At 47.0% G+C, this 13,368-nt stretch overlaps 1 protein-coding gene across 1 annotated transcript in view; it reads right to left on the bottom strand.

Annotated features, from left to right (window-relative positions):
• Positions 1–502: 502 nt before the first annotated feature.
• Positions 503–13,368, bottom strand: part of BCO1 (beta-carotene oxygenase 1) — a 30,227-nt gene continuing 17,361 nt past the window's right edge. Inside the window, exons 8-11 of the mRNA XM_036909345.2 lie at positions 6,757–6,862; positions 3,925–4,019; positions 2,828–2,939; positions 503–864 (exon numbers count right to left, since the gene is read on the bottom strand). Of these exons, the coding sequence (XP_036765240.2) occupies positions 635–864; positions 2,828–2,939; positions 3,925–4,019; positions 6,757–6,862 (543 nt within the window). The 3' untranslated portion in view covers positions 503–634. The remainder of the gene's footprint in view (positions 865–2,827; positions 2,940–3,924; positions 4,020–6,756; positions 6,863–13,368) is intronic.

The raw sequence follows: 13,368 nt of genomic DNA, 5'->3' as shown, positions 1-13,368 counted from the left end.
TTGCCTTAGAAGAACTTTAGAGAAAAGAAGCCACATAAAAATAAAGTAAGGTCTGAACAGACGTTAAAGTCTTTATTATTTTCTATTTTATGGCAAGCCTTGCATGGACTGACCACAAAGCAACATACCTTCCTGGCCACATAACTTACTAACAAGGCGTGGTTGAGAAAGCCAGAGCTCCCAGATGCTCAGGATGGGCCACAGGAAAGGAGAGGCGGGCGGCAGGTGGCAGGTACAGGGCAAAGAGGAATAAGCAATGATCGATGTTCACCTGTATCTTCTTGGATATGCCTGGTTGCTCACTCTAAGAACGATGATATGATTAATAACTATTTCTGGCCCATGGCCATGGTTGTTATAATACAGGAAAGGGCTTTCTTAGACTTTCTGAAGTGCCACGGTTAATTAATTAAAATATTTGATTGGCTTTCCAACAGGGTTTTTAAGGCCAAAATAAGATGAAAGAAAAGATACTGACAAGTGCTATTTCCATACCTTGTCTCAAAGTAACCAAGGAAAGATTGAGCACAGAACAGAATGAAGCACCTCCCCTCCACCCAGACAGGAATCCAGCCGGAGTCTGTGGGAGCCAGCCAGGGGGCATGTGCTTCCCGGGGCCCAGGCCTCAACATCCTCAGGTCTGTGGGGCCCCAGGGCCATTTGAAGCCTGGTCCCGCTCTTCCCGGGAAGGGACCTGCTTCCTTGCATCCCAGTCTGTGTCCGGGATGAATAACCCATGGAGATCCAGGTGCATCTCAACATCAACGGATGCGCGAGCCAGTTCTGTAAAAGTTTTGGCATCCAGGATAAGCAGAAAAGGTGGCTTTTGGGGATCCGTAGAGACAATAGCTGATAAGATAATTCCTTTGGGGAAAAAAGAAGAGACACTTTGTAAAAGTGCTACCTTGAACTTCCTCCAGTTGGAGGGTGTTTCTCAGCTCTACATGCCTGTCCTTTTTGAGTGTAAGTAATCAAAACAGAAGGGAAGTGTATTTGATATTCGATGTGAGCAGAAGGGAAAGGCCAGGGAACTGGGAATCAGAAGACCTGGTTCCAGCCCTGGCTGGGCCAGTCCCTTGATCTCTCTGAACCTCAGTCTCTTCATTCGTAGATCAGGGATAATACTCCTTACCCTAGGGTTGCTGAGAGGCTCTCTTGCACGGTGAATGATGAAAGCATTTTGTAAATTATTGCATGCTTTGTAAAGACTGGCTCTTTTCCTGCTATTTAGAAATTTCAATTATAGAGAATGAGTTTGATGCTGCACTGAGGCTAATATATGTCACTTGGCTAAACTCAGAATAGTTGCACTCAAATGGCATTTGAATGCACCAATTCACTTAATGCACATGCAGCATGCTAGTGGCTTCAGCTTTCCAGTCTGCAAAATGGAAATATTCTAAGTATTCACTCTCGAGAGATAGAGGATTAAACAAAACAATGCACATAAGCAAACACTCATGATTTCCCCCAACACCTCTGGGGTTTCAGTTAAGCATAGTTGAAGTCAGATGGCTTGCATTCAAATCCTCTCTCTGTGAGCACTGGGTGTGTGACCTTGGGTAAGTTATTTCACTCTCTGAGCCTCTCCTTTGGGGAATGAAGACAGCACTACTCCTTCCCCATGGGAGAACGCAGGGAGGCCCTGGCCCAGCCCAGTGGGGAGCCAGCCTCAGCACAGGCAGTGGTACCAACACCCCCCCACCTCAGAGATGACAGAGACCTGGGTCCCTCCGGTCATGCCATGTAGGCACAATCAGTGGGAAGATGAGGCCCACAGAGAAACCACTCCCTTCTCACCTGAGGGAAGCATCTGGCAGGCTCCATGGGACAGCCCGATCTCCCTGCAGGTGTGGGCAGCCCCACCCATGGTTCTAGTTACCCTCCTGACATCCCCAGGGGTGTGGGCAAGGCATTTCTGGGTCAAAGGCAGAATTAAGGGGGGAAAGGACCATTTGGTCCTGTAGGAAGCATGAAGTGGGCCCCAAATACACATTTCAAGGGGCTCCATGGAAAGGTTATGTGCTTAGAGATAGTTAAGAATTCTGACCCAGCCATTGCAATGAATTTTAAAACCAAGATTCTACACTCAGGGAGAGGGTAGTGTTGCTTGGTAGAAAGTAAGTGGACTTCCTCTAGTGACAATTTAATCTCCCCCAGAGGGAGGTCTGACCTTTGGGAGGTGACCTCTGAGCCCTCCGTATGTCCTGCCTGATAAGAGAGTCTTTTATTTACCTGGAGCCTGCCAGATAATCTATTGGAGCAAAGTGACTGAGGTGGGGACTTTGGGCCTCCACATTGGCTTGAATTCCAGAGAGCCTAAACACTAACAGTCAACCACATGAACAGTCAACTATGTCTACATGACAAGCCCCTGAAAAGTTCTGCCATCAGGGCCCAGATGAGCTTCCCTGGCTGGCAATGCTCCACAGATGCCGTTGGGAGGAGTAAGGGCCGCCCCAACTGCACCCGGACTGGGGGAAGCCCTGCGCGTGGCGCTCTCTTGGATTCCACCCCATGAGCCTTTTCTCTCTGCATCTTTCCCTGTAATAAGCTGTAACCAGGAGAGTAACAGTGTTCAATGTGTTCTGTGAGTCTTTCTATAGAAGCTGAGTAGCCTGGGGGACCCCTGAACTTACAGTTGTCAGAAGTGGGGGTGGTCTTGGGGACTCCCTAGCCCTCAGCTTTGGGCTCAGATGGACCTGGGCTTGAAAGTGTGACTCCACCAGCTGTGTGATGGGGGTGTTACTGCCCCCAGATGATGTCTCTCTTTGAGGAGTAGTCACATCATTGTGCAGCAAGCCAGCTTCCCCTCCTGGAAGCTTACCATCGTCCTCGTCCTTGGCACCTGGCATGGGCACAAATAGGGGTTCCGCCGGCCAGCAGTGCTCCTCTCCCCATTTTAGGGACGCCTTTGTGAGAACGTCATATTTCAGTATCTGTACACCCAAAGAGGAGAAACATGGGAATGACTGGGAGAGCACGTTTATTCCCCGCATTCATGAATAGGAAGGCGTCAAGGTGCACAGAGCAGGGACTTAGTCCCTCTAAAGTAGACTCCAGGTGGCAACTACCTCTGGTCAGCATAACAACAGAATGAAAGCAGCTAGCCTCCTCCTCCAACTAAGCAAAGGTCTTCCTTCCATCTAATGGCTGGCACTGCAGACAGAATTCAAATAAAAACAACAATCCTGACTTTATCTGGCATTTGGCGCTATACTGCAACTTTTGTATGTGTTGAATAAACGGACGTATTTAATGCAAACATTCAAAGCATAATACAACTCCTCTGATGTTTTAAAAGTGCAAGTCCCTGACATTTCTTAATCCCTAACAGACCTGCCCCTCCTTAGGGTGTGGGCTTAGTGGGGAGTGACCTGGGTTGTGTGCACGTGTGTGTGGGAACCTTAATTTTTTGCTCAGTACATTTCTGCCCTGTTTGCAGATTTTCCATTTTGTTATTTTAACCGATGAAGATATTAAAGAAAAGTGATGTCTGTCTGTACAGCCCTTAGCACAGTCCCTGGGATACAGGAAGTATTCAGAAAACAGTAGTTTAATAAGGCAAAATAAACCCTCTGCAGGGATTGGAATCCCCCTGTGCACTTCCTCATCCTCCATGCCTACTATAGTAGTAGGGAATTGTAGCACACAGTTGGTGCTTAGTAAACATATATCCAATAAAGAAATCAACAGATAAGCTGCAGCCTTGACCTCTTTCCTGAGCTCCGCCCATCAGCTCCCTCTCCTGGAGGGCACATCATCGCTTTACCTCTGACCTACTCCCTGTCTTCAAGGGGATCTCCATCCTGACCTCCCTTTTCTGCTCAGGGCCACTCAGTCTGAGAACCTGAGAATTCACTTTTGCAGACAGGTACAGTCATTTACAAGAAAGCCGGCCGCGACCACACAGGGACTGGGTACCTTGGTTGGGATGGGACTCCACTGAACTTCAGCAGCAAAGACATATCGGTATGGCCTCCCGTTGTGAGCATAATTGATCCGGGGCAGCTCTAAGCCTAGAGAGAAGGTCAAGCTGATGAAACTCCCATCTTCAAGGACTGCCAGCATCTGCCCTCAGGGCAGGCTGGGCATCATTTCCATGAAAATTGGCTCCCAAGGCCGGGATCCTTGAACTTGACTCAGGATTGGGATTGGATCAAGGGCGGTCACAGGGCCAGGGGAGGGAACTTCTGGTAATTACCCGAGCTCTATTAAAGGGTTCAGGAGCAAGGTAAGATACACTAGGTTCTTAAGAGCATAAGCATCTTTAATTATCTGAGATAGAAATCAGAGAGAATTGCATGATCAAAATCAGAGGTTACTGAAATTTTCTTAAAACTCTTTAAAAAAGAAAGTACTCATGTGTGGGTGTGAAAAGAAACTTCTGGAGCCATGGAAAGGGGTGTCAATGGAGAGTAGTTAAATAAATATGTGAGTTCAATAATAACCTTATGTAAAAATAGTGTTTACAAAGAACTTTAACAACATTGGAAAGTGTCCGTATCACAAGATGAAGTGTAAAAGGCTGGTTATAGAATATCTCCACTATGTTATAAATGAAGAAAGTTTAGAAGCATTGTTAGGGTTATAACTTCCTTATAGCTTATATTCTATAGTATATATTCCAAGTTTCACATTATATAAAATTTTCATTATGCCTACTATTTCTGTAATCCAAAAGACCTTAAAATTTTGCCCATGTGCATGCATATATATTTCTATATGCCTGTTGTGTTGATTAAGAAATTTAATTTCATCCAGTCTGAATACCAAAATGAAAGCCCCCTCTTATGAAATAGTCCAGGTAGCTGGAGCCACGTGCTGGTGAAATTACAATATCCAAGGAAATAGGAAGCAGGGATGGAAGCATGTGACATGTGAAGGCTTTCTGAGAAGGACCCACGGCCTAAACGGTGTCAGCTCAGTGGGGCTCTAAGGGAATGGACTGTGTCAGTGGGCAGATGTCTGATCCCACGGACAAGTAATGATGACACTTCCAAGGGGAAGGTCAAGCTGAATGTGAGGAGGAGGGCCACCCACATACTTAAATCAGAAAAAGGTGCCCAGCTGAGCCAGAGTAGGCTGGAAACTTCCCATGATGCACCTGGATCCCCCTTTCCTCCACCCTGTAAATGAGAGGCTATAAGCACTTGATTAAGTAAAATATGACCCATCCCTGCGAATTCTGTGTGGCTATTAAGACCATGCTCTTGAGGAATTTTTAGGATGTGGGAAAACTCTCAGGCCTACATCCATTAAGTGGAAGAAGCCATTTCAGAACATTCTAGATTGTATGGCATACACATTCCATAAAACTATAAATACAGAGGTTAAGCATTTTTCAAGTCCAAGAAATCTGGGTTCAGATCCTGGCTCTGCTGCCTATCTTTGAGTAAGTGACCAAGTTATTCTCAGCTTTGCTGTTCTCAGCTCTAAAGCAAGGATGATACAGCCAGTGTCCTGATAATAGTCACCTTTTGCTGGATTCTTGCTATGGGTCAGTCCCTAACCAAGGCCCTTCATGTGTGTGAACTCATCTAATGTGAACAGGAACAGGATAAGACTGTTGAGAGAAATGAGAGGCTGTCTGAGAAGGCCTAAGAGCACCAACGTATGCCACGTGGTCCTGAGAGCCGAGGGACGTCACGGGTGGAGCCGTGATGAGGGGTTTGTCTGCTGTCATACTTTTCAGTCTTGCTGGAGATTGCTAAAATAAACAGTTCTCCTCTCCAAAACAAAAAGACCTGATGTTTTAAGCCTCCATCTGCCCATACATTGGGGTGGGTGAGTGGAGATGGAAGCTGATGCCTAAGACCACATATTCCCTTCTGAAGACTCCAGTGGGGTGCCACACAGAACCCACTGCAGGATGCATGGCACATGCTTTACAGAAGGGTCCTCATGAGCAATCCAAGACTGTCCTAGGCAAGTCCCCAGAACTGTGTCCTTCCAGACACCTGACCCTGACACTGGGGTGGCTGCTGTGGGGCGCGAAGCCCTCCAGTGTGGAGCCGTGCCGTGCCACTCTAGCTGAGTGTCCTTGGGCAGCTTAAGTGATGAGCCCAGACCACTCTAAACCAGACTTTTGTCACATACTGGTGATACCCAGAGCCCAGAAAAACGGTCCCTGCCTCACGGGCTCATATTCTAGGGTAGCAGCTCTCAGTCAGAGGGGGGTGCCCCCCATGGGACATAGGCAATATCTGGACATACTTCGGGTTGTTTTGATTCAAGGTGGGGGTGCCCCCAGCACCTAATGGGTAGAAGCCAGGGATGGTACTGGACATCCTACAGTAGCTGGGATGGCCCCCACCTCAGAGAATGGCCAGGCCCTAGGTACCAGTGGCACCCAGGTCAAGAAGCCCTGCTCTGGTGTGTTTTCTGTTTGAGGGGTGACATTCTGTGTGTGGCCCCACCTTTCTGAGCCCAGCCTGCTCCCCATAGGCTGGGGCTGATGGCACCCGTCCTGCAGGGTATTCTGAATGTGGAGCAGCAGAAACCCAAGCTTGCTGTACCTGTTCAGAACGTCAGCATCCTATAAATTGCAGCATTTATAGAAGACGGCCGTGAAAGTCTTCCAGGCCACTAACTACCCCCCAGCACCCAGATGCTTTTCCCTAGGGCATTCCTCTTTGCCTCTTGTCCACACATAGCTCTTACACATCCAAAGGAGGTATTATATAAAGAGGCCTTTGGGGGTCGTCATGATACTCTGCCCCTTCCCTAAACATAGGGAGAGAGGATGCATTTTACCTTCGTAAAGCACCTCCGGCTGGCAGTAGACTTGGTCATCTTTTTCCTTCAGGGCTCTTGCTGTGGTGGATGCCACTTTGATTAAATTTGAGCCCACATCTGCATTCTGCAAGAATCAATTTTTCAAAAAATAGAAACGTGTTATACAGAGTGAACGCTAGCTTTACTGAGTACGTTAAAATACTGTTTAGCGTGTGTCATTCTGTTCTTGCCTTATGTTAACCACAGAAAGCATCTGTTTTATTATTGATATTCTCATTCTTAGTTAACAATTAGGTAACCTGAAGTGACTCCCCCAGGGCAGGTGGTCCCATGGGGCCCCTGGAGCCATGGCTTTTTTTTCCTATTTTGGGCTGCCTCATCCCTCACAAGTGAAACTAATACACTTATAAATGCTCACTTTTTAAATAACTGGATGATTCACCTGTAAAAGGCTGCATCAGTCATTACAAGGATGCTTACAAAGAGCAAATAACATGGGAAGTGCGCATGGTAGAATCCTGAGTGAAGAAAACAGCAGAGTAAATTGCATACGCTATCTGAGCTCGACCAGATTTTTAAAAACTAAGTAATTAATTTAAAAAGCCTGGGAGAAATATACCAAATATTAATTTGGGCAGTCAATGGGATTATGGGACTTTCATTTCTTTTTCTATGCTTATCTGTATTTTCTGTATTTCCTCCTATGAAAATGTTTCACTGCAGAAATGAAAACAGATCTGCAGTAAAAATTGGTCGGGAGGAAAATATCTATCAAGGACATCCCTTGGTCTCAAGTAATGATCAGTGTGCTCTGTTCAGTACCTTACCATCACCCAGGAGAGGGACTTAACACAATTCAGGAAATAGTTACTGAGCATCTACAAATCTGTTTCCCTCCATACTAGCCATGGGGTCTTGAGCAAGTTATATAGTATGTCTGAAGTTCAGTTTCCTCATCTGTAATGATGGTATAGTGTAGACATCATGGAAATGTTATATGCATCTCTGAGCTATTGAGCAGATTAAATAAAATAATCCACCCAAATGGTTTAAAAGAGGGCCTGATCACTAGATATATGTTGGCTGCCATTGATGCTATGTTTATTATTATTATTATTATTACATTACCACAACTAGTATGGGGGTGTGAGTTCAGATTAGGCGCCAGAGGGAAATGAGCAACATGAATCCCTGCCTTCATGGAGTTTACAGTGGGGTGAGGGTGGGAGAATTATTGTTATGACTGACTCCTTCTCATTTAAACTTTTCTCTACTTTCCAAATTTTCCAAAATGGGTTTTTATAATCAAAACAAACCTATTTGAATGATAGCAGCTTTTTGCTGGGAATGGGAGAAAATTCACAATAGCCTGACAGTTGAACTAAGGGGTCCTTCAAGATTTGTTTAGTCCTATTTCTTAATTCACAAAAGAAGATACCAAGGCCCACAGAAGGAAAGTGGCTTGCCCAAGGCCACACAGAGGGAAGCAGAACCTGGGCCCTTTACACTGTGACTTTCTGCTTAGAAACAAGAACATCGCAGGCAGAGGGCAAAGCAGGTGCAAAGGCCCTGAAGCTAGCCCGTGCTGTATCCCCCTTCCCTAACAACTCAATCTGCAGTGTCTTCAAGGCATTTGGCCCAAGCTATGATTATCTTCTGTATGGCACTGCTCCCTTTTTTATGGGAGCATGTCTTCCCCATGAAGTCAGGTAACAGATTTTGTTCAGTGTGTGGTGCATAGCTCCTAGGAAGTAATTTCTGGATGAATGGGTGAATGCATAGATGCAATACATTTTTCCTTCAACTGTCAAGGCACAAAACATGGACTTTGCAGAATGGTTGTAAGAATTAAAGGAGATAAACTGTATGAAAAAGTTGCCCGTTGCCTGGCACATGGGCAGTGTCTTATAAACAGCTGAGTGCCTCCATCTGCACCACCACAAAATGGTGAGAGGCCCTGCCTGGTGCCTTGCTAGTCACATGACAGCAACAGGCCTCTTGTGCATGGCCTGGGCTTGATTCTCAGGGAGGCAATGTGCAGAGATGGCTTATAACCCCAGCTTGAAACTGGTCAGACTGGTTGAGGGATAAACTGAATTTTTCCATGCACAGCAGTAACAAACATGACTCGGCTCCTTTGGCAGCCAACATGCTCAGCTTTGGGAAGAAATCACTTTCCAGCCAGAATTCAACAAAATCCTACAGGTTCACTTTGCAATCCCTAAACTTGAAGAAACTCTCATGAGAAGCATTAATCTCAGTAATCCCCCCAGATCCTGGCTTTGGAGTTTGGCAGTCCCAGGTTTGAAATCTGACTCCAAGGTCTTCTATAGGAACCTGAGCAGGCGTCCAGCCTCCCTGAGCCTGATTCCTTATTTATAAGATATGGGGGCAGGGAGGGATTCATACTTTTTGGATGGGTGGTGTGCATAAGGGAGGCTTTGACCTGTGTTTGAGGATTACAGTTAAGATTACATTAAGCAATGGTTATGAAAACACCTGGGCCAGGGCCAGACACACTGTGATTAGTAACTTGAAGCCAGAAAGGCATGCATTCAAATCCCACCTCAAATCCCATGGATAATTCTGTGATGTTGGGCAAGTTACTTTCTCATCTGCAGTCATAGGGTTAATAAGCAAATCGGAGGAGTGTCATATGGGTTAGGGGAGAAGCATGCAAAGCAACTGATAGCCCTTAAAACTTGCAGGATCCAGGACAAGGGTAGAAGTCCACTAACCCTATATCTAAATAGAGCAAGTGAATTGCTAAGTGAAATACCATTCTCTCTCCCTACCTTGACACACAGACCTTCATAATGGTGTGGAACTGTGCTGTCCTCTGTGGCAACCACTAACCACATGTGGCTGTTTAATTTTAAAAGTTGGTACAATTACACGTTCAGTTCCTCAGCTCACTAGCCAGATTTCAATAGCACACGTGGCTCGTGGCTACTGCATTAGATGGACAGAGATGGCTTCACCATGGCAGCAGATGCTACTGCCCAGTGCCGGTCTGCAAGGATGAGCGTGAATCTATCATTCCAGGGTGCCCTGGAGTTCTGAGCTGGAATAGGGTAGCAGAATGAGAGCCAGCCTCGGGGCCCCGGCAATCTGTCTGTGCCCCTTTCCTTCCCACTGCACAGACGCTACCTCCAGCATGACCTTGTGGGCCTGAGGAGGCACATGTCTGGCATAGCCAGCACTCAGGATAGAGGCAGGTGCTGGAAGCAGTTTTTGGGCTACACGGGCAGGGGATTCAGAGGTCCCAGGCAGCCATTCATGGTTGGGGCTAGGGGGCACCCATCTGGGTGGGCATGATCCCATGGCCTTGTGAGCTAGCTCCTCACCTTGTGGGGAAGGGACACTGCTGGGGAGGCCAGATTTGGGCCCCCACAGTGTAGGGCCTCTCTTGCTGGGGCCTAAGAACAGAAAGGCATCTAACACAGGGCCTGGCACAGTGAGCTCTCAAAAAATAGCAGCTTCTCTTACCATTGGCCTTCAGTTTTGTATTTAGAGTCAAGACAAAAATGAAATCTACTGAACTTGTTAAAGCCACCCCTTCTAGGTCCAAGGTATCTCCTCCTGTGAAAGCCCCTTAGTGTGGACGGCGGTTGGGAAGGAAGTCAAGGCTTCTGAACCCACCTGGAGGCAGAGCACCACCCGGCCAAGGGCAGGGCGGCTGCCCGGACTGTCTGTACACGCCCACGCCCCTCCCAGCCCCGCCCTGCCTTAGACAAGCTCCATGCCACCCCACATAAACAGGCCCAGGGTGCCAAGAGGCCCCACCTTTCTTTGACCCCAGATGGCCCAAATGCAAGAGAATCTGGGGCAGCTGGGAGATCCTAGACTTTTAAACCACCATCACTGTTCTCCATTCTATGGGGAACGCGCTTTCCACTTGGGAAATATTCTAGGTGCTAAAGGAAGACTGTGCCCTTTAGGAGAACCCACTTCACATTTCCCATCCATCTATCCATTCATTCATTCACTGGAAACAGTTATGAGCTTAAGGAGAACCCCCTGGGTGCTGGACCCTGTGATGGGCACAGGGGTAAATGGCTGACAGGACAGAGTCCTGGGCCTCCCAGGGCTTTCACAGGAAGAGGTAACTGAACAAGTTCATTATACTGGACATTGAGCCAAGAGCTGCAGGTGCCATTCTAGTGTAAACTCATTTGAGGGGGGTAAGGATGCTGAGACCTGCAGGATGCGCAGGAATTTGTTAGCCTGGTGGTTCCCTCCTTGGCTGCCAATTAGAGTTCCTTTGGGGCTCTGAGATCATTTTCGTGCCTGCCCCCACCCCAGATTCTGCCTTCATTGGGCTGGGCGTGGTCTCAGAGCCCCCAGGACAGTCCAAGCAGCAGCCAGGACAGGAGTGGAGGTCTGATGGGAGGAGGACCTGGTTGCAGGCCAAGGGATAGCAACCATGTAAAAGATGTTTGAGAATGTGTGGCATCTCCCACCATCCTTCCCTGATGAACCTCTGGCCAGGATGGAATGAGAGACACCAGATCTAGGACATACAGGCCCTGTCTGCCTGCTCAACTTTCTAATTTCAATATGCAGGTGGGGCAACTTGAAAGTGAAGCCAGAAGACTTTTTAAGGGACAATAAATAGTAGTTTCGAAGCGTGGCCACAGCTACCCTTCCCAGGGCTCACTCTTCCTTGCTAGTTTCAAAGCAGCAGGTGGCTTATGTGGTGGCTTTTTACAATATATGTGCTAAACTTCTTAGCTTGGTGCCAAGAAGCAAGTCATTTTTCAAGTGTGATAAAAGGTTATAAAATCCTGTGGTGTGTGGGTGGTGGAAATTAGTATTTCCATCTTCAGTCTGAGGCTGGCATGAGGTGGGGGGCAGGGCCTGGGGATTTGTGACACCCCGATTTTTCCTGGAACTAGGAGATATAGTCCTAGGCACTCCACTGTGGTACCCCATTGAGTGAGGGGTGCAGAGGCCCATGTAGTGATTTTTTGGGACATGGCAGTTCATTCAATGGCCCTGAATCACATGGGGAGAAAGTTAATTCCTTTTTCTCTTACAGTATTTCAGACTGTGTCAAGGAGAGGGTCTCACTTAGGTCCCACTATATTTTTAACACCCAATACTTTTAGAACTTTTTAAAACAAAGATAGATAAGTCCTGGCAAGCAACAGTATCTGGCTAGGGCTTAAGACCTCTGCTTTCCTTCGTTCTTTTACACTCATACTGTGTTCTAACCACAGCAAGTAAAACCCCTCTCCCCTGAGTAGTGATGTACTGAGTTGCATGTAGTGAGTTGATCTAAACAAAATCACGACTTTGAAAATGTTAACTACAGGGGAGAGGAAATAGGGCAAAAATCATGACAGACATACACAAATGATTGTGAGTAGGGAAATGCTGGGGAGATAGGAAAGAACCCCAACTCTGGAGTCAGCCAAGCCTGGATTCAAAGGCAGGCCCCTGCTCACTGGTCAGGAGCCTGTCTGGTCTACACTGAGGAGCCTGGCAGTGAGGGTGGGAGGGGTCTCCCTGGGCCTTCCATAGGCACGTCCTCCATTCCCCAGGCCGGCAGAGCCCTGAGAGGAGTCTGACCATGTGGGCTCTTTCCAGGAGCCAGGCCTGCTGGGAAGAACAGGGGTTGATCCCCTGACCAGCTTCAAGTTCGGGCGTAGAGACAGGCTGGTTCAGGTGCCAGTCTTGGCACCACCACTCTGGGCTGTGTGACCTTGGGCCCATTCCTTAACCTCTCTGAGCCTCAGTTTCTTCATCTGTAAAATGAGGCTAACATGAGGACCTTTTCCATAGGTTTTTTTGATCATTAAGTGAGGGAAGGAAAAATAAAATGCTTAGCAAAGTACCTGGTACAGAGAATGCATTTAGTAAACATGAGCCATCAAAAGAGAATTGAGTTGAATTTGGTTTCATAAGTTAATTAAGTCACGAAGTCAGCAAGTTCTGGAGTCAGAAACTCTGTAGCCTCCAAAACCAAGACCAGAACCTTGGTAGCATCACCTTAATTGAGGATAACATCTGGCATAGTGGGCATTTTTAGTGCAAGAACAGGACTGTCCACAGCACTGGGTAAGCAAATGGTGGTGAATCTCCACCACAGACTGTCAGGCAAATATTTAAAGTGATGCTGCAGAAGAGCATTTAATGTCATGGAGAGATGTTCAGATACGTAAATAGGCGAGCAAGCAGTACGTAAAATAACATGGACACAGTCAGCCCTGAGAAGGAGAGGTGCTGGAGGGCCACACACAGATGAACCTTGAAATGTGCTGCGTGGGCAGCTGCTGTGAGCGGCCACACGGTGCAGGATTCCATCCGCAGGACGTGCCTAGGACGGGCGAATCCTCAGAGACAGAAAGTGCAGTGGTGGTTGCCTGGGGCGATGGGGGGATTGAGGGTGGGGTGCTTACGGGGTGCAAGGTTTCTTTTTGAGGTGATGAAAGTGTTTGAAAATTGATTGTGGCATTCATTGCACAACTCTGAATACACTAAAAGCCACTGAATTGTACACTTTGAGTGGAAAGGGTGAATCTACATGTTATATATTGCTTAATTTTAGAGAAGGAAATAATACTGCACATAATTGTTAACAGCTTTGAGATATGTAGATATTATATATATATATATATATACCAA

The sequence above is a fragment of the Manis pentadactyla genome, chromosome 15 (assembly GCF_030020395.1).
Source record: "Manis pentadactyla isolate mManPen7 chromosome 15, mManPen7.hap1, whole genome shotgun sequence".
NCBI lineage: Eukaryota > Metazoa > Chordata > Mammalia > Pholidota > Manidae > Manis > Manis pentadactyla.
This window is presented reverse-complemented; position numbering and strand designations above follow the sequence as displayed.